Below are 25,099 nucleotides of genomic sequence, written 5' to 3'. Positions count from 1 at the left end.
TATTCCTTTACTATTCCATTTTGAAAAGATCCTTGATTTTAGTTAAGACACTGTAGGTGGATGAATTCAAATTAGCCGATCAGTTATAGGAAATCTGGATCTTCCACACTAAGCTTACTAGTCTCTAGTTCAAATATTTGGGGTCAGAGCAGGGATTCACTTCCATCTAAGGCAGAGAATTCTCTTTGTGATCAGTAATAACTAGCAAGTTTTTCTTCAAATTGTGCTGGAACCTTTTCACTTCCACTCACTGGTCCTAGTTTCATTGTGCATAAAATAAGTCTACTTGCTCTGGCAGATGATTCCCACCCGCCCCCAAAGGCAGGATGGGAACGATCTCACATCACCTCAGCCTTCTCGTGTCCAGGATGACCTCTGTCTCCACCATGAGTTACCTTTTTTTGGACTTGGCCTGGCTGGCAACGTCCCCCATAAAATGACCTGTATGGAACTATGAACTCCTCTGTCCTGAACACTATTAAGATAGCCTGAGACACCAGACACCATTTACTTTTTGGCAATGACTGAGAACCTATTTGAACACAATATTACAGGACTTTTCTCACAAGTAGTACTTGAAGGGTCAAGTTCTTATGGTAGATCTAGAATTTGACCTCCATTAGCTTTCACCTCCTGATTTTTGGCCCATCGTTCCAATTTGTCGACCTCTTTGTGGGTCCTGCTCTGCCATTTCACATGCTGGGTTTCCCTCCCCAATTCTTACCATCCAAGTTATTTGCCGTATTAAGGGCATGAAGCATCTGTTCACACCACTGGGTAAATCCATCTTGGGCTTTATTTACTCCCTGAAAGAGCTTCAGCAACTTTTCTTCTTCTTCTACTTTCTTATTCTGCCGGTTAGACACACCTACAGATTTACTAAAGCAAAACAATAGGGCGATATTATATTCCCAGAAACTGTTACTATATGATTATACTACAACACCATAAACAGATAACGTCTTGGCAACACTGGATGGCTGTCAGTTATCCAATGCTTGGGTCCAAAAACGAATTAAAAAATAAATAAATAAAAGCTTCAAATATTTGGATTGGGGATGGGGAACTCAATACCCTCTTATAATCTAGTCTCAGCTAATATATTCTCATTTGTTAAGACAGGGCTTCTTGCCAGAGAAATGATTAAATTCTTCCTATGTGCCCTTTGGTGAGTTTTTAAATTTTGCTAAGCCTCAGTTTACTCATCTGTAAAATGGTACTAATACTTCTTTGGGTTATCACAAGGAATAAAAATACTGTATGCAAAAGCCTAGAGCACAGTGCCTGGCAAAGATGCTCAGTAAGCTGACGGTTGTTTATTGAGTCCTATTCTTAATACTTTAGACCCTCAAACAAGAAGAAACAATCTGACAATACTACCATTTATTAAGTAGTTACTATGTGCCAGGCACTTCACTAACTACTTTGTATGCATTCATTTAATCTGTACAACTACACCCATGAAGTCATCATTATCTTCATTTTACAGATGAGGGAACTGAGGCTCAAAGAGGTTCCCTCTTGCCCAAGGTCACACAGGTCACACAGCTAATAAGTGGCAGTGCTGGGAACTGAGTTCATATATTTATCATTAAAACCCATGTTCATTCATTAACACTGCATACTGAAGAAAGAAAAGACAAAGCTGAAGTGTAACTAATTTATCATAAAAAAATAGGTTTAAGGTCATTAGAGAGGTGTTTATAATACTATAGTCTAGCTAACTTAAAAATACAAATTTATAAAGAAAAATGCTAAGATCTAGAGAGTATCTTGGAGAAATGTTCAAAAACAACAAAAATATACTATTCCTAGTATTTATTAAGTGGTTACCATGTGACAGGCAATGGACTAAGTGCCCAGCAGTACAAAGAGCCCCTAGTAATAGCACAGATATGTTTCCATGGGGAAGAAAACAATCACCAAACTACAACCTCCCATGCTTAGACACAGATGAAAATAGGCAAAAACTAAATAACTATCTTTTCCTCCCACCCAATAACCCACTCCCCACATGCCCCGTCCCCCAACCCTCCAAGAAGCATAGGTTTGATCATTTGAGCCCTACCTGAGACTGGCGTTGTTTTTATTTTTATTTGTAGAATTCCTAGGTCCCACCTCTTTCACTGCATCATCCCAGAATCCCATGTTGGAGTTTTTAGTGTCAGCATTACTCCAGATACTACTGACTAGGTCAGATGCCCACTGGTTAGGGGGACCAGTATTTATAGAGCCCCAAACAGAATTCCCAATGCTGGTGTGCAGGTTGGAATGCTGTTAAAGAGACAAATGACTCAGTTAACAATACTGAAAAGAGAAAAAGAGAGTCCACCAAAGTCAGAAAAGAGAACTTCTTACACCAATCCATATAATGAGTGCTTAGGAAGATGGACCCACCGTATTATTCCGGGCTCTGTTTGGTTGCTGGTGCTGCTGTTGCTGCTGCTTCTGCATCTGCCTAGCTTCTTCCTGCTGGATCTCCAGGAGAGACTTCGCAGTGCCTGCAGGTTTGCTGACATTCCCCCAGCCAGAGAGCTTCTGCTGTTGCTGCTGCTGCTGCTGCTGGAGAGCTTTCATCAGTTCCCTCTGCTGGCGCCTTTGCTGTTGCACAACAACAGGAGCTAGCTTAAGATTCTGGTTTTCAAAAGCATTAGTTACTCCTGTTTGGTATAGTAAATGGAATGCAAATACATAAGAGCTACACAAAATTAAAACACTCTGCAGGGTTAGCCACTTTGCTGCAAATAAGGATGTCAACTGCCAGAGGTACTAAAAAGTACCTCTAAAAAGAGCAAACTAAATTGATCAGACTAAAAAAAGATCAGACTAAAAAGATCAAACACAGAATTACTTTTTAAAAATTAAGCAGGACTTTCGGTTAGGCATAGAAAGGAAATACATATGAATTTCCTAAAGTCCTCCCAAAATGAAAGGGGAAAATACACACACACACACACACAGTTAAAAAGAATACACCCATAAGGACAAAAGGAATAGAATACATCCTAAAAGCTGAAAAGCACACAAATATTGATACCCAACAGGTACCAGTAAATTGAAACCTAAGTAAAGGAAGCTCAGAAAGAGGCAGATTCGTCTAGAAAACTCCGTAATTAGAAGTATGGGTAAGAGAGAATAAACTGTCCGAAAGTCTAAAAGCAGCAGGAAGACCCCAGACTGCCTTTGCAACCCGATGCAGTTGGGCAGCTATCTCTTCCTCTCCCTAACAGGAAACTCAAACATTCCTTTTTAGAGAGACTGAGCCAGAATGGTGATCATTCTGTGGGGAAGCTGACCACCCAGCACAGAAGAATACACCTACAGATGTGAAAAGATGGGAGGACTCCCCAACGCAATAGCCCTGCCAGAGACCATTACAGCGAAGCCCATCAAGGTGTTGTATATACAGAACCTTTAATCCTATATATGAACAACAGCCCAGGATCAACAAACATTTGACCTGAACTTCTAAGATGAAAGCCAAAGACCAAATTAAAAAAATGAAATTCACTGGAAAAAGAAACAAGAGAAGGGAAAATGGTGATTAGCTTTCAAAAAAAATATTAGTAAGTAGGGGCGCCTGGGTGGCTTAGTGGGTTAAGCCTCTGCCTTCGGCACAGGTCATGATCTCAGAGTCCTGGGATTGAGCCCCACATCGGGCTCTCTGCTCAGTGGGGAGCCTGCTTTCCTTCCTCTCTTTCTGCCTGCCTCTCTGCCAAATAAATAAAATCTTTTTAAAAACATTAGTAATTTTAGAGAAGTAAGATGTGAATTCAATGAAAAAGAGGCGATACAAAAAAACACTAACAAACTAAGGACTCAGAGAAATTTCTAGTAAGATCACATACATTACAGTTCAATAGAAAAATTAAAACAGAAGATTGAGGAAATGCTTCCAGCAAAAAAGGTAAAAAAAAAAAAAAAAGTAAAATGACACAGATTAAAAATATGAGAAAGCATGAAAAAAATAAAAATCAGTCCAGGAAGGCATCATGCATATGGCAGTAATTTGAGAAAACAGAACAGCTGTGCAGCAACCTAAGACCATCCAGACTTGAACCGGTTAGGCAGTCATGGAAACAGTACTTCCAGGAAAAGAATGAAACACAATTATTTTAGGTTTCCCTACATAAGAATATCTACTGAGTAGCATTTTCAACCTTTTGAAGAGTGTAGGAAAAACCTAACAGTTCAAAGAGAATCTAATGAAAATACATATGAGGTGATCATTCACTTTTTAAAAAAGATTTTATTTATTTATTAGAGAGAGAGAGAGAGAGAGAGAGCAAGTGCGCATGTGCACACGCTCCAGAGCGAGCACCAGCAGGGGGAGCAGCAGGCAGAGGAAGAGGGAGACGCCAAGCAGGGAAGCCCTGCACAGGGCTCTGTCCCAGGAACCTGGGATCATGACCTGAGCTAAGGGCACACAACTGACTGAGCCACTCAGGCACCCTGAGGTGATCATTCACTTCTGACAAACATGAACCAGACAAGACCCGGGATTCCAACTCATGACCACTAGTATGTTTTTCAAACAGCGGACACCAGAAATATTGGAACAATTTTTAGTCTTGACGGGAACAGATAATACCCTTTTCTGCATCTACTTGTTGATAATCTTTTAGAAAAGAAATGATTTCAGAGAAAGCGGTCTTTTTAGAGGGTGGGAAATAAGGTGATTAAAGTGAAGAAACAGTATCACCCACTAGTAAGATCCAGCACACCACACGGTGAATATGTACAGACAACTCCCCCTTCTGTTTGTGTAACCATGACCTTCAGTGAACCACACCACCCAGATCCAAAAATGACAACTTGCATTCTCTAACAAACTGACTGCTCTGCCTCAACTCACAGCCATGTAACACACTTTCTGCAGGACTCTGCTACCTCATGAAATCTTTTCAAGAGACCTTCCCAGATCACACTACCTAAAACTAGACAATCCATCACTACCAGCAGTTTTTATCCATCTCCCTTCAACCCGAGGGCACACTTTATAAAAGCAGAGAATTTCATCTGTCTTAGACTCAGCCATACCCTCTGACTGTAATTGAGCAGGTGTTAGCAAGTATGTGATGGATAGATGGACAGATGAATTAATATGGCACCTTATTGGCATGCTGAACCAAACCATTTTACTTATTCATTTCTTTTCTGTCAAGAACTGTATTCTTCCTTTTCCCCCCTTTATTCTACTCTTTTATATCCTTCTTATCCTAATGATAACAGGTTATAGACTTACAAGCAGAGAGACTTTATTTCCATCATACTTAAGTTTTTAAAGCTGGTCAGAAAACCCAATATCCTTAGGGAAAAAAAAATGTATTTGGCACACTAAAATCAAATTTATAAGAAGGATATCTGCATAAAAACCAAAATTCTGAAAAACCCATGACACTTTTACTTATGAGCTACTTCCTCAAGAGCTACAACAAAATGTTTAAGGTAAATGAACATTCATGTTACCTTATCTTAATGTTATTCCTATTATACGCTAAAGAGTTTAATAATGAACATCCAATTCAAATACACAGCAATTCTGACGATAACCATGACCTTTACTAACCCTCACCCATAATGTACACCAACCGTTCTGGAAGACTGTTTAATGAGACCACTTTTACTTTTAGAATTTTAAAATTTACCTCTTCTCGAAGCTGCCGTTCTCGTTCTTCTTCTAGTTTTTGGATTTCAGCCAATGACAGCGTTGCCTGGGACTGACACGCGGTTGTATTGGACTGCTGGCCCCACGTGGAAGAAGAGGGAAGCTAACAAAAAAGGAAGGTAGAAGAGCTTGTGAGGAAATGTGCTCAGGAAACAGAGGAAATACTGCACATTTATGTACAGGCAGAACATTCATGTTTCCTTCAACTCCGCTGACAACATTCAAATTTCCTCCTGCAATCCTTTGCATTTTAGAATTCTCTCAGTTTGTTTTTAAAACTTTTTTGTCACTAGAGGCGCCTGGGTGGCTCAGTTGGTTAAGCGTCTGCCTTTGGCCCAGGTCATAATCCCAGGTCCTGGGATCAAGCCCCCATAAGACTCCCTGCTCACAGGGAGCCTGCTTCTCCCTCTCCCTCCATTCCTCCTACCCACTCGTGCTCTCACTGTCTCTCAAATAAATAAATAAAATCTTAAAAGAAATAAAATAAAACTTTTAGGGCACCTAGGCGGCTCAGTTGGTTAAGCATCTGCCTTCAGCTCAGGTCATGATCCCAGGGTCTTGGGATAGAGTCCCACATTGGGCTCTCTGCCTAGCGGGGAGTCCGCATTCTCCCTCTGCCCCTCCCCTCACTTGTGTTCAACCTCTCTCTCTCTCTCTTGAATAAATAAATAAATCTTTTTAAAAAAATAAATGAATAAATAAATGATTTTTTGGTCACTCTCCCAAACCCAAGATTATTTTGGAACTTAAAATATACACAATAGGGGGCACCTGGGTGGCTCAGTGGGTTAAGCCTCTGTCTTCTGCTCAGGTCATGATCTCAGGGTCCTGGGATCCTCGAAGCAGAGAGCCCCGCATCAGGCTCTCTGCTCAGCAGGAATCCTGCTTCCCCCCTCTCTCTGCCTGCCTCTCTGCCTACCTGTGATCTCTCTCTCTTTCTCTGTCAAATAAATAAATAAAATATTTTAAAATATATATATATATATATATATATATATATACACACACACAATACATTTTTATTTGATCTACCATTTTGGGATTACAAATTTGTTACATCCAGCACCAACATATACAGCAATATACAGACATAAAGAGAAAGTAGTAAACAGAAGAATCACTAAATTCTTAATCCAAGGAGGCAATAAAGGACATGATATACTCCTTTCTAGTAGTGAAAGGCTGAAGGATAAGATTTCTGAAGGCAAAGTCAAGGTGGGGAGCTAATGGAAGATGCCAGGCATAGTTCTTAATCAGTCTTTAACGAAAAAGAGTCACTGTTCACCAGGCTGTAGCTTCTCGTCATGAGGACTACGCTGTTTTTAATCAATAAATTCTAATTTTTTCTACCCTTTAAAATTATTGACTAAAATTGGGGCGCCTGGGTGGCTCAGTGGTTTAAGCCTCTGCCTTCGGCTCAGGTCATGATCTCAGGGTCTTGGGATCGAGCCCCACATTGGGCTCTCTGCTCAGCGGGGAGCCTGCTTCCCCCTCTCTCTCTGCCTGCCTTCTGCCTACTTGTGATCTCTATCAAATAAATAAATAAAATCTTAAAAAAAAAAAATAAAATAAAATAATTGACTAAAATAAAGTATAAATATTTGGGTCCTGAATACTTTTAAGTTCTCAAATGTCTGATTATTCTAATGGAATCTCTTGGTCTTTCAGGCCAGAAAAAGATACACTTTATTTCTGAAACATCCTGTGGCCCTTACAAAAATAACAAACCCAAATCTAACACAATTTGAAATGTGTTTAATAAAAAAAAATAAACATGGATCGAACAAAATGCCAAAGCCCAAAGAAGAATGGCTCTATAGCTGAAATCTCTAAACCTAGAGCGGACTGGATAAGGGCACAAACAGTTTAAACTGTCACTGATATTACCAAATGACTACTGATATTATCTTCAGCACTACAGAACATCATCAATCCTTAACACCTGGGGGCTAATACAATAAGCAGTAGGTCCATTTCTCTCAAAATGCACCCGTGCTATAATGGGGGAGAGGTGAGAAGGAAAGCTGAGAGAGAAAGACTGGGGACTAGGTAGGCAAAGTCAAGCATAAATGAACTCATATATTATCCACAGGAAATGACACACTGGAAGGCGATGTCAAGATCAAATAAGGCAGCAGATCTCAAACCTGGAAGCATCACCTGGGAGGACCTGTAAAAACACATGTGTGTTGGCCCCTCACTCAGTGAATCAGAAGATCCAAAGGTGAGGCCAGAGAATTTGTACGCTTTTTAATTCTGACGCAGACATTCAGCCAGGCGCTCCCAATGTTGTCTAAATGCCCAGTAGATGTCTCACCCTAGACTACCCTAGGAAACGACCCCCAGTCCTCTTCAGAACCTTAGTCAGCAGCCAGAAGAGATGTACCTTTCTCCCCTGAAAATGACTCCTTCCTCTTTCAGGCACCTCAGAGATCTTTCCCACTGCTATGCCAAAATATACTTTAATGTACTCTATGCTCATGACTCACAGGACTGCTCTTTGCAATAAGGCAGAACAAATCTGTTTTCCTCACGTGACAGACAAATGTCTGCAGATAGCTATCATTTTCCTTAAGTCTTATTTGTACATAGAAAATAATACCCCATCATTCTGTAAATACTGCCTCAGGACATTTTCCAATTCAACCAACATCCTGTACTGCCCAGAGAACTGCAGTTTATCAATCATACTTTTTGGAACAACTTCATTCCCAAGTCAGAAACAAATAGGGAGTTTGGCACATTCTGTATCCCCTGAATGCCTAATATCCTTCAGTGATTTAAGAAAATTTACTATTTTTTTCTGCCATCATATTGCCACCTTACTTTTCAGCACTATTTATTATTTTGAAAAACAACTGTTATACTAATATGACAGCACGAGGTGCTCTGTACGTCCCTTTTCCCAGCGAAACTGGTGAAAATTACTTTTCAAAAAATTACTTAAAGCCTCTGGAAATGAACAGAAGGGAATATAGCAAAAGCAGAATTTTTCTTTAAGAAAACCTGCTAAATGGGGCACCTGGGTGGCTCAGTGGGTTAAGCCGCTGCCTTCGGCTCAGGTCATGGTCTCAGGGTCCTGGGATCGAGCCCCGCATCAGGCTCTCTGCTCAGCGGGGATCCTGCTTCCTCCTCTCTCTCTACCTGCCTCTCTGCCTACTTGTGATCTCTGTCTGTCAAATAAATAAAATCTTTAAAAAAAAAAAAAGAAAAAGAAAAAGAAAACCTGCTAAAACTCTGTAAGAATTGAGAGTCTGTGGTACTTGTGCCAAGATCTACTCTCAACTCCCAATTCAACCAGACCAAAACTTCACTCCAGAAGAGCGTAGCTAAGAACAGAGGCCTCTCTCTCCCTGTCAGCTACCAGTCAGTGGGCTGGCTTCCCGCAAAGAGCACAACAACAGCATTTCCCATCCTGGCTACAGCCACCTGTTGTAAAGGTTAAGTTCCAGGCAAGTACTGCTGAGAAGTGAGGGATCCCTTCTTATGCCTAGCCTCCAACTTGTGGGGTGAAAACTACCCTGAGCACAGTACTACTGGGACTCCTAGGGCCCTGGGTGCCACTGCCCTAGCTTAAAAGGTCACCATGCCACCAGGAGAGGCAAGCCAAGAAAATCTGAGGCTACTGCTCCTCCCTCAAGGGCTCAATTTCTAAGCAGGAGTGCCACTGAGAAAAGCACACCACTGCTGCCAGTGCCAGAGCTGTGACTTAGAGGTTTTTGCCTTGGGGTGGAGGTGAGGGAAACAGATTGGACTATGGTTCCTAAAGGAACTGACTTTATTTGTGACAGCGTATGGACAATGAGGAGTCCAAGCCAAAGGGCACTTTTAAAGCAGTACAGCCTGGGTGAAAAGCAATTAGGAAATTGGTAGATTAACCTCAGAAGAGGGCAAACTGCAGGCGCCAACTTGGTCTCAGAGAACCAAGAAAAGAGCTGGAAGAAGTTCTAGGGTCAGAACCAATCTCAAAAACAGACTTCAGGAATTACCTCTTCAAAGAAGCCTGAATTTGACTGGATCAGTCTGTGAAGCAATCTGTGCTCCAGGGCACTTCTGAGAACAGTAGAGCAATTCAGGTAGCAACTAGTGGAAGTTAACAGCAACACGAAAAAAAAATAATCAAAGACAGTCTTGCCAAAAACAGTGATCTGAGATCATTGCAAACCCAATGATGTGCCTTGCAGCCAAGCAGCAAGCAGCGGCAGAGGGCTCCCTGTAAGGGAGGTAGGGAGACACTGGGACTTCGCTAAACTAATCCAATCAGTCACAAAATTATGATGGGGCATGCATGACCAGTTAACTACCATGTGTTATCAAAAAACTCTAGTTTCCAACAAAATATTAGGAGACATGTAAAATAACAACAAAGAATGGATTATACACCAGGAAAAAAGCTGGCAACCACCTATGAGAGTGACCAGGTATCAGATTTAACAAAACGTCTAAGATTGTAAATATGTTCAGAGAACTAAATAAAACCATGATTACTAAAGGAAGAAGTAGTAAAGGAAGGCATGATGACAATGTCACACCAAATGAAGAATATCAATAAAGAGATAGAGATTATTTTTTAGACCAGAAAGAAATCCTGGAGTTTAAAAGCCCAATAACTAAGACGAAAAATCACTAGAGGAGCTCAAAGTATATCTGAACGGGCCAAAGAAAGAAATTAGTGAAACTCGTGTTATCAACAGAGATTACACAATCTAAGAAACAGAGAGAAATACCACTGAATGTGCCAGTATGTGCACAATGCAAATACCAGGAGGAGAGAAAGGAACAGAAAAATATATGAAGAAACCATGGCTGATACTTACTTAAAAACATTAATCTACACATCCAGAAAGCCTAACCATAGTTATCATGATAAACATAGAGATCTACAAACATATATTATCATGATAAAAATGCTGAAAGTTGAGGCACCTGGGTGGCTCACTGGGTTAAAGCCTCTGCCTTCCGCTCAGGTCATGATCCCAGAGTTCTGGGATCAAGCCCTACATCAGGCTCTTTGCTCAGCCAGAAGCCTGCCCAACGCCCCCCCTCCCAACCTCTCTGCCTAATTGTGATCTCTGTCAAATAAATAAATAAATAATCTTAAAACTGCTAAAAGTCAAAAAAGAGAAAATCTTGAAAGCAGGAAGAAGAAAAACAAATTGTCACTTACAAGGGAATCAGCATAAAATTAACAGTTGACTTCTCATCTAGAACAATGGAAGCCAGAGAGCAGTGGGATAAGATACCCAAAGTCTTCACAGAATGAAATTATCAACAAGGAATTCTATATCCACTAAAACTCTTTCAAAAATAAAGGTGAAATAAAGACATTCCCAGATAAATTCAGAGAATCTGTTGCTAGCAGACCTCCCTTACAAGAAATATTAATGGGAAGTTCTTCAGGCTGAAAATAAGTGACCCCAGAAAGTAATACAAATCCAATAAAAAATACAAAGCAAATGCACAAAAACAAATGTGTGGTGTGTGTAGAGTGTATGTGTATATAAATATAAAACTGGTGGGTGTGTCTAAATAAACAGGACAGACAGTTGGGTTTGTAACAGAAATCTAATATGATTGTCAAAAACAGTACAAAGGAGGTGAGTGGGAAAGAAGCAGTACTGGGCTAAGTAAATGACTTCATATGGTAACATGAATTCACAGGTACAAATGAAGAAGAGAAGAGATGATAAATAAGATTATTTAATAAATATATAGTGATTTAAACCATTAAAGAATTAAAATATGGGGCGCCTGGGTGGCTTAGTGGGTTAAGCCTCTGCCTTCAGCTCAGGTCATGATCTCAGGGTCCTGGGATCAAGCCCCACGTCCAGGAAGCCTGCTTCCTCCTCTTTGTCTCTGCCTGCCTCTCTGCATACTTGTGATCTCTGTCAAATAAATAAACAAAATCTTAAAAAAAAGAATTAAAATGTTACAACAGGAAATATTAATGTAAAAAAAAAAACAGTAACAGTAAAGGAAGAATAGAGGAACAAAAAAGACAGGCATAAAAAACAAAGTAAAATGGCAGACATAAATACAATTATATCAATAATATCACTAAACATAAAGGATTAAAGAATCCAATCAAAGGCAGTGATTATCCAACAAAAATAAGATGCAACTACATTGTCTCAAAGAGACACTTTACATTCAAAGGTATAAACAGGTTGAAAGTCAAAGGATGGATAAAGATCTATCAGGCAAACAGCAAACATAAGAAAGCTGGAGTTTCTATATCAGAATCAGATAAAATATACTTTAAAACAAAAATAAACCGGGGTGCCTGGGTGGCTCAGTCAGTTAAGTGGCAGCTGACTCTTAATCTTAGCTCAGGTCTTTCAGGGTCATGAGTTCAAGTCCCATGTTGGGCTCATTGTGGGCATGGACCGTACTTCAAAATAAATGCTATTAGAGATAAAGAGAGACACTTAAGTATAGCAAAGAATCAATTCAGCAGGAAGATTTGTATAATAAATCCATACATAAATATATATTTGCCATACAACAGAGCACTGAAATACATGGAAGAAATGACAGAAATTATAGAAGATACAGACAATTCAGTACCTTGACAATATTTAGACAATAATACTTAAAAGACTTCATTACCTTAATACTCCACTTTCAGTAATAGACAGTTAGGTGGAGATCAGCAAGGATCTAGGTGACTTGAATAACACTATAAACTGACTGGACCTAAAAGATCTCTATATACAACACTCCAGCCAACAACAGTAGAATATACATTCTTCTCAAAGAAATATGGAACATTCTCCAGGACAGATCTAAGGAAGGTAAAATAAGACACAAAACCAACTTCAATAATTCATTTAAAGGGAAAAATAGGGGCACCTGGCTGGTTCATTTGGTACAGCATGTAACTCAAGCTCAGGGTCATGAGTTCAAGCCCTACAATGCGTAAGGAGCCTACTTAAAATTAAAAAAAAAAAAAAAAAAGAATAAAGTAAAAGAAAAGAAAAAGAATATAAAGTATGTTCTCTGATCACAATGAAATGAAAGTAACAAATTTTGGAAACTCACAAATAAGTGGAAATTAAACAAAACACTTTCATATAACCAATGAGTCTAAAAACAAGTCAAAACTTATGGGTAGCAACTAAAGCAATACTTAGAGGGAAATTTCTAACTGCAAATGTCTATAGAGAAGGAAGAAAGATCTCAAATCAACAGACTAAACTTCTACCTTAAGATACTAGAAAAAGAGAGCAAAATAAACTTAAAGCAAGCAGAAAGAAATAATAAAATTAGAGAAGAAATTAATGAAACAGGTAAAATAGAAAAAGATCAATAAAACCAAAAGCTGATTCTTTAAAAAGACCAACAAAATTGGCTTAGCTTGACTGTCCAAGAGAAAAGGAGAGAAGACTCAAATTACTACAATAGGAAAGAAAGGAGGACATCACTACTGCTGTTACAGAAACAAAAAGGAATATAAAGGAGTATTGCCAATCAATTTGACAACCTATAGATAACCTAGATGAAGAAGATTCTTAAAAAGAGACAATCTATCAAAAACTTACTCAAGAAGAAATAGACAAGTTAATAGACCTCTAAGAAGACACTGAGAATTCCACTCAATACTGGCATTTGGTTAGTGGGAACCCACACAGTTTCAACAAGTGTACTGAGAAGTGCTATTTCTGTTCAGGGCTCATTTACCCCAGCCATGGCATGACGTTTGTCTGCAACAATTATAAGGTACTCAGATTCTATAAATCCAAGTCTCATTAAAAACTTTAAAAAGAAGCACAATCATCACAAGGTCGGATGGACTAAAGCATTCTATATGGCAGGTGGTAAAAAGCTTATAGTAGATAATTCATTTGAATTTGAAAAATGTACAAATGAACCAGTCAAATATGAGAGCTATGGTATAAAACTACTGATGAAAAGAATTGAAGAGATCAAACAGAAAACAAAAAAGCTAAATTTATAATTAACAAATTAAGGAAAAATAAAGAATTACAGAATGCTCAGGACATCAAAGAAGTCAAGCAAAACATCATTATCCTGGCCCCTTTTGCAGGCAAAGGAAACCAGAAAAAATGGTGCAGAAATTACAACAGGACGTGGACATGGAAGATATTTCTTAAAAATCTCACTAACCATTTCTATTACCTGCTTAAAAAAAAAAAGATTTTATTTATTTGACAGACACAGATCACAAGTAGGAAGAGAGGCAGGCAGAGGGGGGAAGGAAGCAGGCTCCTGGCTGAGCAGAGAGCCTGATGCAGGGCTCTATCCCAGGACCCGGAAATCATGACCTGAGCAGAAGGCAGAGGCTTAACCCACTGAGCCACCCAGGCACCCCCATCTATTACCTGCTTTTGAAAATCTCCTTAGGAGACTAAATAAGATCACTCAAATGAAAGGTAATTAAAATAATTAAAAATACATCTCCCCTACATTGTTATCTGCAAAACATTAGATACTATGGATGCTAGACTGCATCTCCACTGTTAAGCCTTCACTGACAGTTACATTATTTATTTATTTGAGAGAGCTAGAAAGCACAAGTGTGCACACTGGGAGAGGGGCAGGGAGGGAGGAAAAGGGACAGGCAGACTCTGTACTGAGCATGGAGCCTGATGCGAGGAGATCCCATGATTCCGACCGAGATCATGACCTTAGCCAAAGTCAAGAGTCTAATGCTCAACTGACTGAGCAACCCAGGCAGCCCTGATAGTTACAATTATGTAAGTCATACAAATTCTCTTTGTAAATACAGAAGTGAAGTGTGGACAAAAAATGGTCCTGCCAGGGGTGCCTGGGTGGCTCAGTGGGTTGAGCCTCTGCCTTTAGCTAGTGTTGTGGTCTCAGGGTCCTGGGATCGAGCACTGAGTCGGGCTCTCTGATGGGTGGGGGAGCCTGCCTCTCTGCCTACTTATGATCTCTCTCTGTCAAATTTTAAAAATCTTAAAAAAAAAAAAAATGGTCCTGTCATTTGGATAATGGCACTAGGCAGTATTTATGTAAAACCAAATGACAAAAATTCATGGCTACTGATATGTAAAATAAATTTTCTTTGCAGTTTAAATAAAAAAGAAAAAGTAGGGGCGCCTGGGTGAATCAGTCATTAAGTGTCTGCCTTCAGCTCGGGTCATGATCCCAGAGTGCTGAGATAGAGCCCCACATCGCTTTCCCTGCTCTGGGGGAAGCCCGTTCTCCCTCTCCCAATTCCCCTGCATGTGTTCCCTCTTGTTGTGTCCCTCTCTGTCAAATAAATACAAAAAAATCTTAAAAAAAAAAAAAAAAAAGGTGAAGACACAGAAATATTTACCAAAAAACCATCCACAAAGAAAAGCCTAGGTGGTTTAACCACTGAATCTTACCAAACATTTTAAAAAGTTAATACCACTTTGGGGGCACCTGTGAGGAGACTTGTCTGTCAAGTGTCTGCCTTCACTCAGGTCATAATCCCAGAGCCCTTGTGGCGGGCTCCCTACTCAGCAGGGAGCCTGCTTCCCCCCTCTCTCTCTGCCTGCCTCTCTGCCTACTTGTGATCTGTCAAATAAATAAATAAAATATATATATTTTAAAAAGTAGTAATACTGCTTTTTCACAAACTTTTCCAAAATATAGAAGAGGAAACATTTCCTAACTCATTCTTCAAAGCCAAACATTACTCTGACACCAAATAAGACAAAGACATCCCAAGAAAGAAAAAATAACTTACAGACCAAAATCTCTTATGAATATGAACACAAAAATCCTGACCAAAATACCAGCAAAACAAGTCCAACAACATATAAAAATGGAATTATTTGCCAAGTAGGATTTATGCCAGGAATCCAACAGTGGTTCAACATCTGAAAATCAATTAATGCAATATACCATATTGATAGAAACGAAACAAAATTAAAAAATGATCATCTCAACAGACACAAAGCATCTGACAAAATCCAACATCCTTTCAGGATAAAAATGCTCAACAAAGAAGGAACAGAAGGAAACTTCCTCAGCTTGATGAAGGACATCTGCAAACAAAAACAAAAATAAAAACCCACAAACAGGGCGCCTGGGTGGCTCAGTTAAAGTTTGTTAAAGCAGCTGCCTTAAGTTCGGATCCCCCTGGGATCCCCCTGGGATTGGGCCCTGCATGGGGCTCCCTATTCAGCGGAGAGCCTGCTTCTCCCTCTCCTTCTGCCTGCCACTGGGCCTACTTGTTCTCTTTCTGTCAAATAAATAAAATCTTAAAACAAAAAACAAAAAACCCCAAAATACTTAGTAAGTTTAACAGAAGTAATATAAAAGCTATACTCTAAAAGCTAGAAAATACTGAAAGAAATTCAAAAGGATCTAAATAAAAATCATCCCATGTTTATGGATCAGAAGACTTAATACTGTTAAGCTGGCAAAGCTCCTCAAATTGATCTAAAGAGTCAAGCTCCTCAAATTGATCTAAAGAGTCAAGGCAATCTCTGTCAAAATCCAAGCTGGCTTCTTTGTGGAAACTTTAAGCTCATTCTACAAACCATATAGAAATGAAAGAGACCCAGAAGAGCCAAACAATCTGGAAAAAGAACAAAGCTGGAGGACTCACACTTCCTAATTTCAAAACTTAAAGCAATAAAATACCAAGATGGTGTATTACTAGCATAGTAACAGATGTATAGACCGTCTGAATAGAATTCAGAGTCCAGAAATGAAACCACATGTTCATGGTTAACAGGTTTTCAACTAGAATGTCAAGGCCAGGGCGCCTGGGTGGCTCAGTGGGTTAAGCCGCTGCCTTCAGCTCAGGTCATGATCTCAGGGTCCTGGGATCGAGTCCCGCATCGGGCTCTCTGCTCAGCAGGGAGCCTGCTTCCTCCTCTCTCTCTCTCTGCCTGCCTCTCTGCCTACTTGTGATGTCTCTCTGTCAAATACATAAATAAATAAATATCTTTAGAATGTCAAGGCCATTTAGCAGACAAAGAACAGTCTTTTTAACAAATGGCATACATAGGACAACTGGATAGTTAGTCACAAGCAAAAGAATTGAAGTCAAATTCATACCTCATACAATTAACAAAAACGAACTCAAAATGGATCAAAGACCTAAATGTAGCAGCTAAAATCACAAAAGTATTGGAAGAAAACACTGGAATAAATCTTCATGGCCTCAGATTTGGCAACAGTTTCTTAGATATGATACCAAAAGCACAAACAACAAAAGAAAAAAATGAGCTTCACAAAGCTTCGATGCTTTTTGCATCGAAGGAATGTAATCAAGGAAGTTTGCATCAAGGAAGTAAAAAGACCACCCAAATAACAGGAAAAAATATTTTAAAATCATGTATCTGATAAGGGAATTATAATATCTAGAATAAAGAACTCTTATAACTCAGTAAGACAAACAACCTAGATAAAAGCAGGCAAGGGATTTGAAAAGACATTTCTCCAAAGATAAACAAATGGCCAATAAACATGGAAAGATACTTGAAGTCGTTTATCACCAGGGAAATGCAAACCAAAACGACAAGCTATCACCTCACACCTACAAGGGTGGCTACAATCAGAACATCAGATAATAAGGATTAATGAAGATGTGGGGAAATTTGAATTCCCATATATTTCTGGTGGTAATGTAAAATAGTACAGCCACTTTGGAAAAGTCTGGTAGTTTCTCAAACCATTGAACACATAGCTCTCATATGGTCCACCAATTCCACTCTTAGGTTTATACATCTACATAAAAGCTTGTACATGAATATTTATCTATAGCAGCAATATTCCTAATAGCTAAAAGACAGAAACAGCTCAAATGTCCCTCAACTGAGGAATGGATACACAAACTCTGGTAAGTCCACACAGTGGAGTATTAGTCATAAAAAGGAATAAAGTATTGATTCATATTACAGTATGAATGAACCTTGAAACTATGCTATTTCAAAGAAGCCAGTCACAAAACACCACATATCATGAGACTGTATGTATCTGAAATGTCTAGAATATGCCAATCTATAAAGACAGAAAGTAGATTAGGGGTTACTTGGGGCTGGGAAGAACAGGGCATAGGATGTGACAGCCAGAGAGTATTTTGGGGGGCCTAGAGCGTACTGAAAAGGTTAAAATCCGCATGGTGACAGTGCACGTATCTGAAATACTGAAATTACTGAATTATCTACTTTAACTGGTTCAGTTGTGTCTCAATAAAGCCCTCTTTAAAAAACTTTTTATCGGGGCGCCTAGGTGGCTCAGTCAATCGAGAGGCTGCCTTCAGCTCAGGTCATGATCCCAGGGTTCTGGGATCAAGCCCCACATCGGGCTCCCTGTCCTCTTCTCTCTGTGTCCCTTCCCTTCCACTCCTACTCTGTCTCTCACTTTCTCTCTCTCAAAAAAATAAAATCTTTTTTTTTTTTTTTTTCCCTGAGACAGTTCATGTAACATTAAGATTTACTTATTTTATTAACATATAATGTATTATTTGTTTCAGGGTAAACGTCTGTGAACCATCAGTCTCACTCAATTCACAGCACTCACTGTAGCACATACCCTCCCCTACGTCCATAACCAGCCACCCTATCCCTGCCCCCATCCCCTGCAACCCTCAATTTGTTTCCTGAGATTAAGAGTCTTATGGTTTGTCTCCCTCCCCAGTCCCATCTTGTTTTGTTTTTTTCCCTCCATTCCCCCAACGAACCCCCGCCCTGCCTCTCAAATTCCTCATATGATAACTGTCTGTCTCTAATGATTTCACTTAGCGTAATATCCTCTAGCTCTATCCACATCGTTGCCAATGGCAAGATTTTGTTTCTCTTGATGCCTGCATAGGATTATAAATCTTAAAGAAAACAAACAAACAAACAAAAACCAACTCTACAGTCTTTATTGGAAGATAAGAGGCCAAAACCAGACACACAAAAGACAGCCAGAGAAGTCAGAGATCTGGAAGTCATCTATGCCTTTGTTTTTGCCTTTATCCCCATATTCTTATCAGTCACCGCGGTCTATGATGTGGACTCTAAGAACAGTCTTCTGACAGTTTTTTCAGGGCCCCGGAGCCAAAGATCCATGGGTTCTAATACGCGGCTCTACTTTCAACTCTCAGCTGGACCCAAAGCAAGCTAAAACTTAGTTCCTGAACATTTTTCCTCTTTGGAAGAACATGCTAACCACACCTAAGCTTTTAACAATGGTTGTGAAGATAAAATGATGTAACGGACGAAAAACTGTGGTCTGGTGCTTGACACAAAGCAAGCACTCGATCATTAGTGCTATCTTCAACTCCAACTTTCTAATCCCACTACCACCTTCCTCTCCTTCACCTGGACCACTCCACCGGCCCCTCACAAGTACCCTGCTGACCTCCAGTTCTGTTCCTTACAAGTCCATCTTCTGTTTAGTTCTCAAAGTAACTAATATTTGCTCCTGTAAATTGGACAGTGTTATTTCCTAGATGAAAACACTTCAGTGTCCCACTCTGTTTTACACACCTCCAAGTCCTAATCTTTAGTAAGAGTATATACAACCCCAAGCAACACAGACCCTACCCATGCTTCTCTCATACCTCATACCACTTTTTAAATTCCCCCAAACATACCACAGTGTTTCTGCATTTCAGTCCTCTGCTTACACTGTGTCTCCTCGCTCAAAAAACCCCTCCAGTCTCCAAACTCCAAACAAGCTTTTCCTTGTTTTTAATTTTCCCTCCCTAATGACTCAGTTTAAAAGTTACCGTTTTCTAGGAAGCCTTTCCATACTTCCCATGTGGATGGTGATTCTCACAAGCAGAAGAACCCACTGGAGGCTTTGTTCAAACACAGATAACTGGGTCCCATCTCCAAAAGGTTCTGATTTAGGAAGTCTGGGGTGGGACCCAAGAATCTGCATTCCTAACAAACTGCCACGTGCTCGCACCATGAGAACCTTTACTTCTCTTGCTACACTCACCTCTTTGTATTCACATTTCCTATTTATACGTTGCTATCCCATGAGCTCCCTGAAGACAGGGGAGCACACACTGTCTGACCACAGATCCCATGTAGAGTTACTTGGACCCTGCCATTACCTAATTACTCCTATTCCATCATTAATGCCATGACTTTATGGTCACCAAAGGCTTACTATCTAGCAGCCACCAGCTCTGCCTTTGTCCAGATCCAGACAATCACTAAGTCTTGCTGGTTGCCTGGCTTGATCAGTCAGTAGAGCACGTGGTTGTGAGTTCAAGCCCCACACTGGGCATGGAGCTTACTTAGGAGAAAAAAAAAAAAAGAAAGAAAAAGAAAATAGTAGTCACATTCCGTACTAAAGAGAGTACCCAGATTTACTGCTATTGATCCTGCCAGCATCTACCTAAAAACACCAGCAAGTAGCTCCTCTGGCTGGTGTCAAGGCTTTACCTTCATCTGAGCCAGCTGCTGCTGTTGTTGCTGCTGCTGCAACCTCCGGAGAGCCTCTTGCTGCTGCTGCCTCTGGCGCAGTAACTCCTTCTGCCGCTGGAGCTCCAGCTCTTTCCTCTTCCGCTCCTCTTCTTCATGCCGGAGTCGGGCTGCCTCCTCTTCCATTCGCAGCCGGTTCTCCTCTAATCGACGCTGGGCTTCTTCTTCTTCCCGGGCCCATTTTGCAGCCTCCTCTTCCTTCCCAGAAGGAAAAATAAAAGAGAATAAAATTTAATTGTGTTTTTAAAAAGTCCAAGTCAGTTCTGAAGGATTCTATCAAAAAGCTATAGAAGTAACACAGAAAGCAGAAACTGTTTATGATGACATAAGGCAGAGGTTAAGTTTTCCTTTAAAAGGTATTTACAGTAGCTACAAAGGCTTGGCATGCTTACAGGATAACATTTCAGTTTATTTGCTAATTTCTTCGTGAAAGTAATGCCATTCTGAACATCTGTGGTAAGCACTGATCTCGTTAAGAGACAACCACCAACTGCAGCATAATCTTCTGGAGCCTGTTCCTATACTGAGGGAGAGCTAGCTTTTCAGGGTGCTGAGCTTGAAAAACCACCAGGACCTTGCAAGGGCAGATTACAGATTAGCAGGAAAGTGTCAACCAGTTCTGGAACCAGAGCAACCTTATAAGACCACTTAATTCCATCCCTGATTCATACCCCCTTATGGCCCCTGGGTCCTTTGGAACATCTCTCCTCAACCTATCGTCCATCCCTCTACTACTCAGTCCTGTACTTCAGCTCCTTGTCCTTCTGCTTTTCTTCAAAACCATTCCAATGTGCCCTGTGGAACTCTCCTCACCCTTCTTCACAGAGTCTGCTAACTCTACCTACAATGTTGTGTTTTTATCCAGATAGCGCATTCCCCTCATTTTCCAAAACTCAGGGCAGTATCAACCACTCTATGAGGACTTTCCTAGCCTTAAGGAGGTAGTCTTCCCCTCTGCCATTTCATTATGCCCAATACCTCACCCTTCTCTGTTTGCTCCTAGTCCACCCATAGCAACAACTATTTCCTATCCAAAAACCATTCCTTTCAGGCTTCTCCCTTGTGGTCAGAGGCTCTGTCACCTTCGACATCTACACTGCCATATTTCATTTTTTAAGCTTCCAATACAATGAGGGGCACCCATGTGATATGATTTAGGCCAAAGGGATGTCTGCCAGGAGGCTTCTAGAGAAGGTATTCTTCTAGAGAAGGTATTCTTCTGAAACAAAAGCAGCACAAGAGAAGGCCCATTCCCTTGCAGGCTGCATAGGGCATGGTTCCCAAAACTCCTAATCATGAGGTGAAAAATCTGAAGTCAAAGTAGACCCTCCAGAAACAGTAGGCTAGAATTCTGCAGAGGACCTGGATCCCTAATGACATCGCTGAGTTACTGCCTTATCTCCCTGACATGGCATTTGTTATTTAAACTATTTTTAGGTGACTATTTTTGTTTTGGAGCTCAAAGCATCCTAACTGTGGCATTTATTTCTTGTACAATCATTACCAACATAGGCTGTGAGCTTAAGGACAGAAACAATTTAAAACTTTCATAGTCCACCAGGAAGTAAGTACCGTAACTGGCATATAGTATGCCTTAACTATGTCAACTGTCAAATGAATAAGCCCAATGATGAGCTGTCCTCCAATCTACCCTTGAGGCCTATCTACCTCTAACAGTACTGAGGTTGCTCAAAGAGTTTCAATCAAGAATTTAGGCAAAAGCAGGTAATGTCTAGCCTGTGTTAATCTACATGTGTAAGTGCGGACTGACCACAGTGATTTCACATTGTGAAATAACAGTGATTTCACACAAAGAGTACAGTGTGTGGGGAGAAGAGCAATGTTTACAGTGACAGGCACTGCTGTAGCCAAGTGACCAAAGTCTATACCAGCAGTCATTAGTCCTGTTGATAATATGTATTCTTGATAGAGTGTGATGAAAATGGCACTTTGCCTCTTTGTGATCTACTTTCCAAACACCCATAACTCCAATTTAACTGTGAGAAAAACATCAGATGAATTCCAAGAGAGAGTTACCCTATAACATATGGACCATTATACCTTAAAACTGCCAAAGACCTGAGAGACTGTCATTCAAAGAAGCTGAGGAGACAACTAAATATAATACTATGGATTTGGGATCTGGGAACAGAAAAAGGACATGAGGAAAAAGTTGAGGAAATGTGAAATAACCATGGATTTTAGTTAATAATGCATCAGTAATGGTTTAATGTGACAAATATACCACATTAATGTAAGATATCAACAGAGGAAACCATATTATCATCCAGATTTTTCTGAAAATCTAATATTGCCCTAAAAATAAAGTCTACTAATAAAAAAAAAAAATCTAAGTTCTTAAACATTACAAGGAAATGCTTTAGGGGTTCTGGCTGCCTGTAGTGGCAGAATGACCTGGCTGGACTAGAACTGCATAGTGCCCATTGTCACACAGCCTGTGAAAACATGAAGCAGCACTGACTGGCACTTTAGGAAAGTGAGAGTACCCTGAGGCAAAAGCAGTCAACCTGCAGGTCTCACATTTGGTTTTTTAAAGGGTAGACCTTCTTTAGATTTCTCTCTGGTATTCTGGGAGGCTTTTGCTTCTTTGATATTTTGTCTGGCTTTTATAATTACCTGTGGGACAGTCATTACAAAAGTCGTAAAAGTCAGTTAGGTCTCTTCTAATAATTTTCAGTAAAGAGGTTATCCTCATATCCAAAACCTTTCTAATCACAAATCCCTAGCTTCAAAGAAGAAATGAAAAGAGCAAACCATCTAGGTCACCTGCTTGCGTAATAACTCCTCCTGCTTCCGCCTTTCTTCCTCTTCTCTCCTCCTCTCCTCCAGTCTCCTAAGAGCTTCTTCTTGCTGTTGTCTTTCTTCCTCTTCTCGCTGTCGCCTTAATGCAATTTCTTGCTCCCTTTGGCGTCGCAGAGCTTCCTCCTAAATTAAAAAAGAAAAAAAAAGTGTATGTGGGGGGGGAAGAAACTCTGGATCCTGATTAATATATCTCATTATAATTTGAAAAGAAACAGACTGTGCTGCTAAGGTTCTGTAACAGAGCCTTATTCTTTTTAAATATAAAAAGAATACAACCAAGGGTCTAGAGTAAAAAGTAAAAAGAGCTGGGAAGTAGACATATCAACAATTAAAATAATTTGTATTTAAAGTATTAGTAGTGGGGCACCTGGGTGTTCAGTCGGTTGTCTGACTCTTGATTTTGGCCCAGGTCATGATCTCAGGGTTGAGAGATTAAGCCCCATGCTGGGGGCCATACTAAATGTAAAGTCCACCTGAGAGTCTCTCTCTCCCCCCCTTCCCTTCCTCCTCCCTTCTCTCTAAAAATAATAATAATAAATAAGATTCTCCCTCTCCCTCTGCCCCATCCCTGCCGCTCCCCTACTAATGCATACACTCTTTTCTCTAAAAAATAAACAAATAAAATAAAATAGTAGCAGTTAAATAGCACTACACTGAGAGTCTATCCTAGTTTCCACATTAGCTATTGCACTTACTAATCAACCCCAGAAAGGGCTACATGAGGCCTGAGGCTTGGTTTCCCTTTGGTACCATTAGTCCTTATCACCCCTTCCCCCCACCCCACCCCACCAAAATCAACTGAGAACCCAGTACATAGGTCAAATCAACACAGCAACCAGAAATGCCCGGTGTGATAGAAGTAAGTTCTCTAGTCAAAAGTACTGAGCAAAGCTGTGTCTTCTAGAATACGTTTTGAAAAACAAAGTCTCACATGTCAAGTATAAAGAAAAGGGTCTTGGCTGCTGGGATGTTCCAGTCGGTTAAGTGGCTACCTTTGGCTCAGGTCATGAGCTCAGGGTCCTGGGATGGAGTACCTCATCGGGCTCCCTGCTTGGCAGGGAGCCTGCTTCTCCCTCTCCCTCTGCCCCTCCCCACTGCTTGTGATAACTCACTCTCTCTCTCTCTCTCTCTCTCTTCCTCCCTCCCTCCCTCCCTCAAATAAAGTAAAATCTTACAGAAGGCAGGGAGGAGTGTCTCACTGCCAAAATAATTTAGGAAATACTGAGCAACAGAGAATTAAACTGATTTCTTCACTGTACTACTTCTTAGAGCCCTTACATGCTAGTGTAGAGAGAGCAACCCTAAGAAACATTAGTAGCTCAAACCTAATCTCAGCACGGACCCTTTTGTTTTTCAGAGTACTTCTTGGGGCCAACAATGGGCATGAAATGTGAGATGAAGTAGACTTTGGGGCTATTACAGAGTGGACTGTTTCAACTGGGATTTATAAAAATTCCAACAGAAAAGTGGGTCCAGCATATTAACAGAGAATTCCAAAAACTAATATAAACAGGCAAAATGCATGAAAACTATTCATCGTCACTGGTTATAAATACTTAAGCAAAAACCTAGTTACTTCCAAAATTTAACTGAAAATATTCAAAAGAAATCAACTCTAGTAATTTACCAGGACTGAAGCAACTACCCCTCAGGGGCTGCTACTGGGTCACAGATATTTCTTCTAAAGGAATGAATCTCCTAATGCTCTAATCCCAATCCTGCTATTAACTCCCTCTCAAACTCAGACAGACCATCTCCCTAGAACCACGAACGCAGTCAGAGCTAAATCTGGGGTTCGTGTTCCCCGAGGTATACCTGTTTCCTTCGGGCAAGCTCTTCTTCCTCTCGCCTCTTCCTTTCTTCCTCCTGCTGCCTTCGAAGAATTTCCTCCTGTTGTCTCCGCAGTTCTTCCTGCCTCTTGCGTTCCTCCTCTTCCCGTTTTGCCCTCATTTCTGCCTCTCTTCTCTCCTGTTCTAGCTGTGATTATAAGAAAATACTCTTAGAAACCTGAAGCCAAGCACAGAAACACTCCAGCATCACTGACCAGTACCATTAGGAGTAGCTAGAAGATGCAGACACTACACCATTCACAGTGGCTTGTACTTCGAGTGAGTGAAACCAGCTCTGGAAGAACTCAACTCTGGTATGTGGCAGCAGAACAGTGTCATGCTCTTCAAAACTGAATGGACTCTCCCCCAACATTTACCTACCTCCTCATTAC

At 40.4% G+C, this 25,099-nt stretch overlaps 1 protein-coding gene and 1 pseudogene across 3 annotated transcripts in view; one reads left to right on the top strand and one right to left on the bottom strand.

Annotated features, from left to right (window-relative positions):
* GIGYF2 (GRB10 interacting GYF protein 2) overlaps positions 1–25,099 on the bottom strand; it is a 149,387-nt gene that overhangs the window by 11,013 nt on the left and 113,275 nt on the right. For all 3 annotated transcript variants that reach the window (XM_044241863.1, XM_044241864.1, XM_044241865.1), the window contains 7 exons: positions 24,694–24,855; positions 22,843–23,001; positions 20,017–20,253; positions 5,649–5,771; positions 2,398–2,601; positions 2,069–2,274; positions 725–879 (listed from right to left, as the gene is read on the bottom strand). In XM_044241863.1, the coding sequence (XP_044097798.1) occupies positions 725–879; positions 2,069–2,274; positions 2,398–2,601; positions 5,649–5,771; positions 20,017–20,253; positions 22,843–23,001; positions 24,694–24,855 (1,246 nt within the window). The remainder of the gene's footprint in view (positions 1–724; positions 880–2,068; positions 2,275–2,397; positions 2,602–5,648; positions 5,772–20,016; positions 20,254–22,842; positions 23,002–24,693; positions 24,856–25,099) is intronic.
* LOC122902071 lies at positions 10,039–13,782 on the top strand (annotated as a pseudogene).

Source organism: Neovison vison, chromosome 3 (genome assembly GCF_020171115.1).
Source record: "Neovison vison isolate M4711 chromosome 3, ASM_NN_V1, whole genome shotgun sequence".
Taxonomy (NCBI): domain Eukaryota; kingdom Metazoa; phylum Chordata; class Mammalia; order Carnivora; family Mustelidae; genus Neogale; species Neogale vison.
This window is presented reverse-complemented; position numbering and strand designations above follow the sequence as displayed.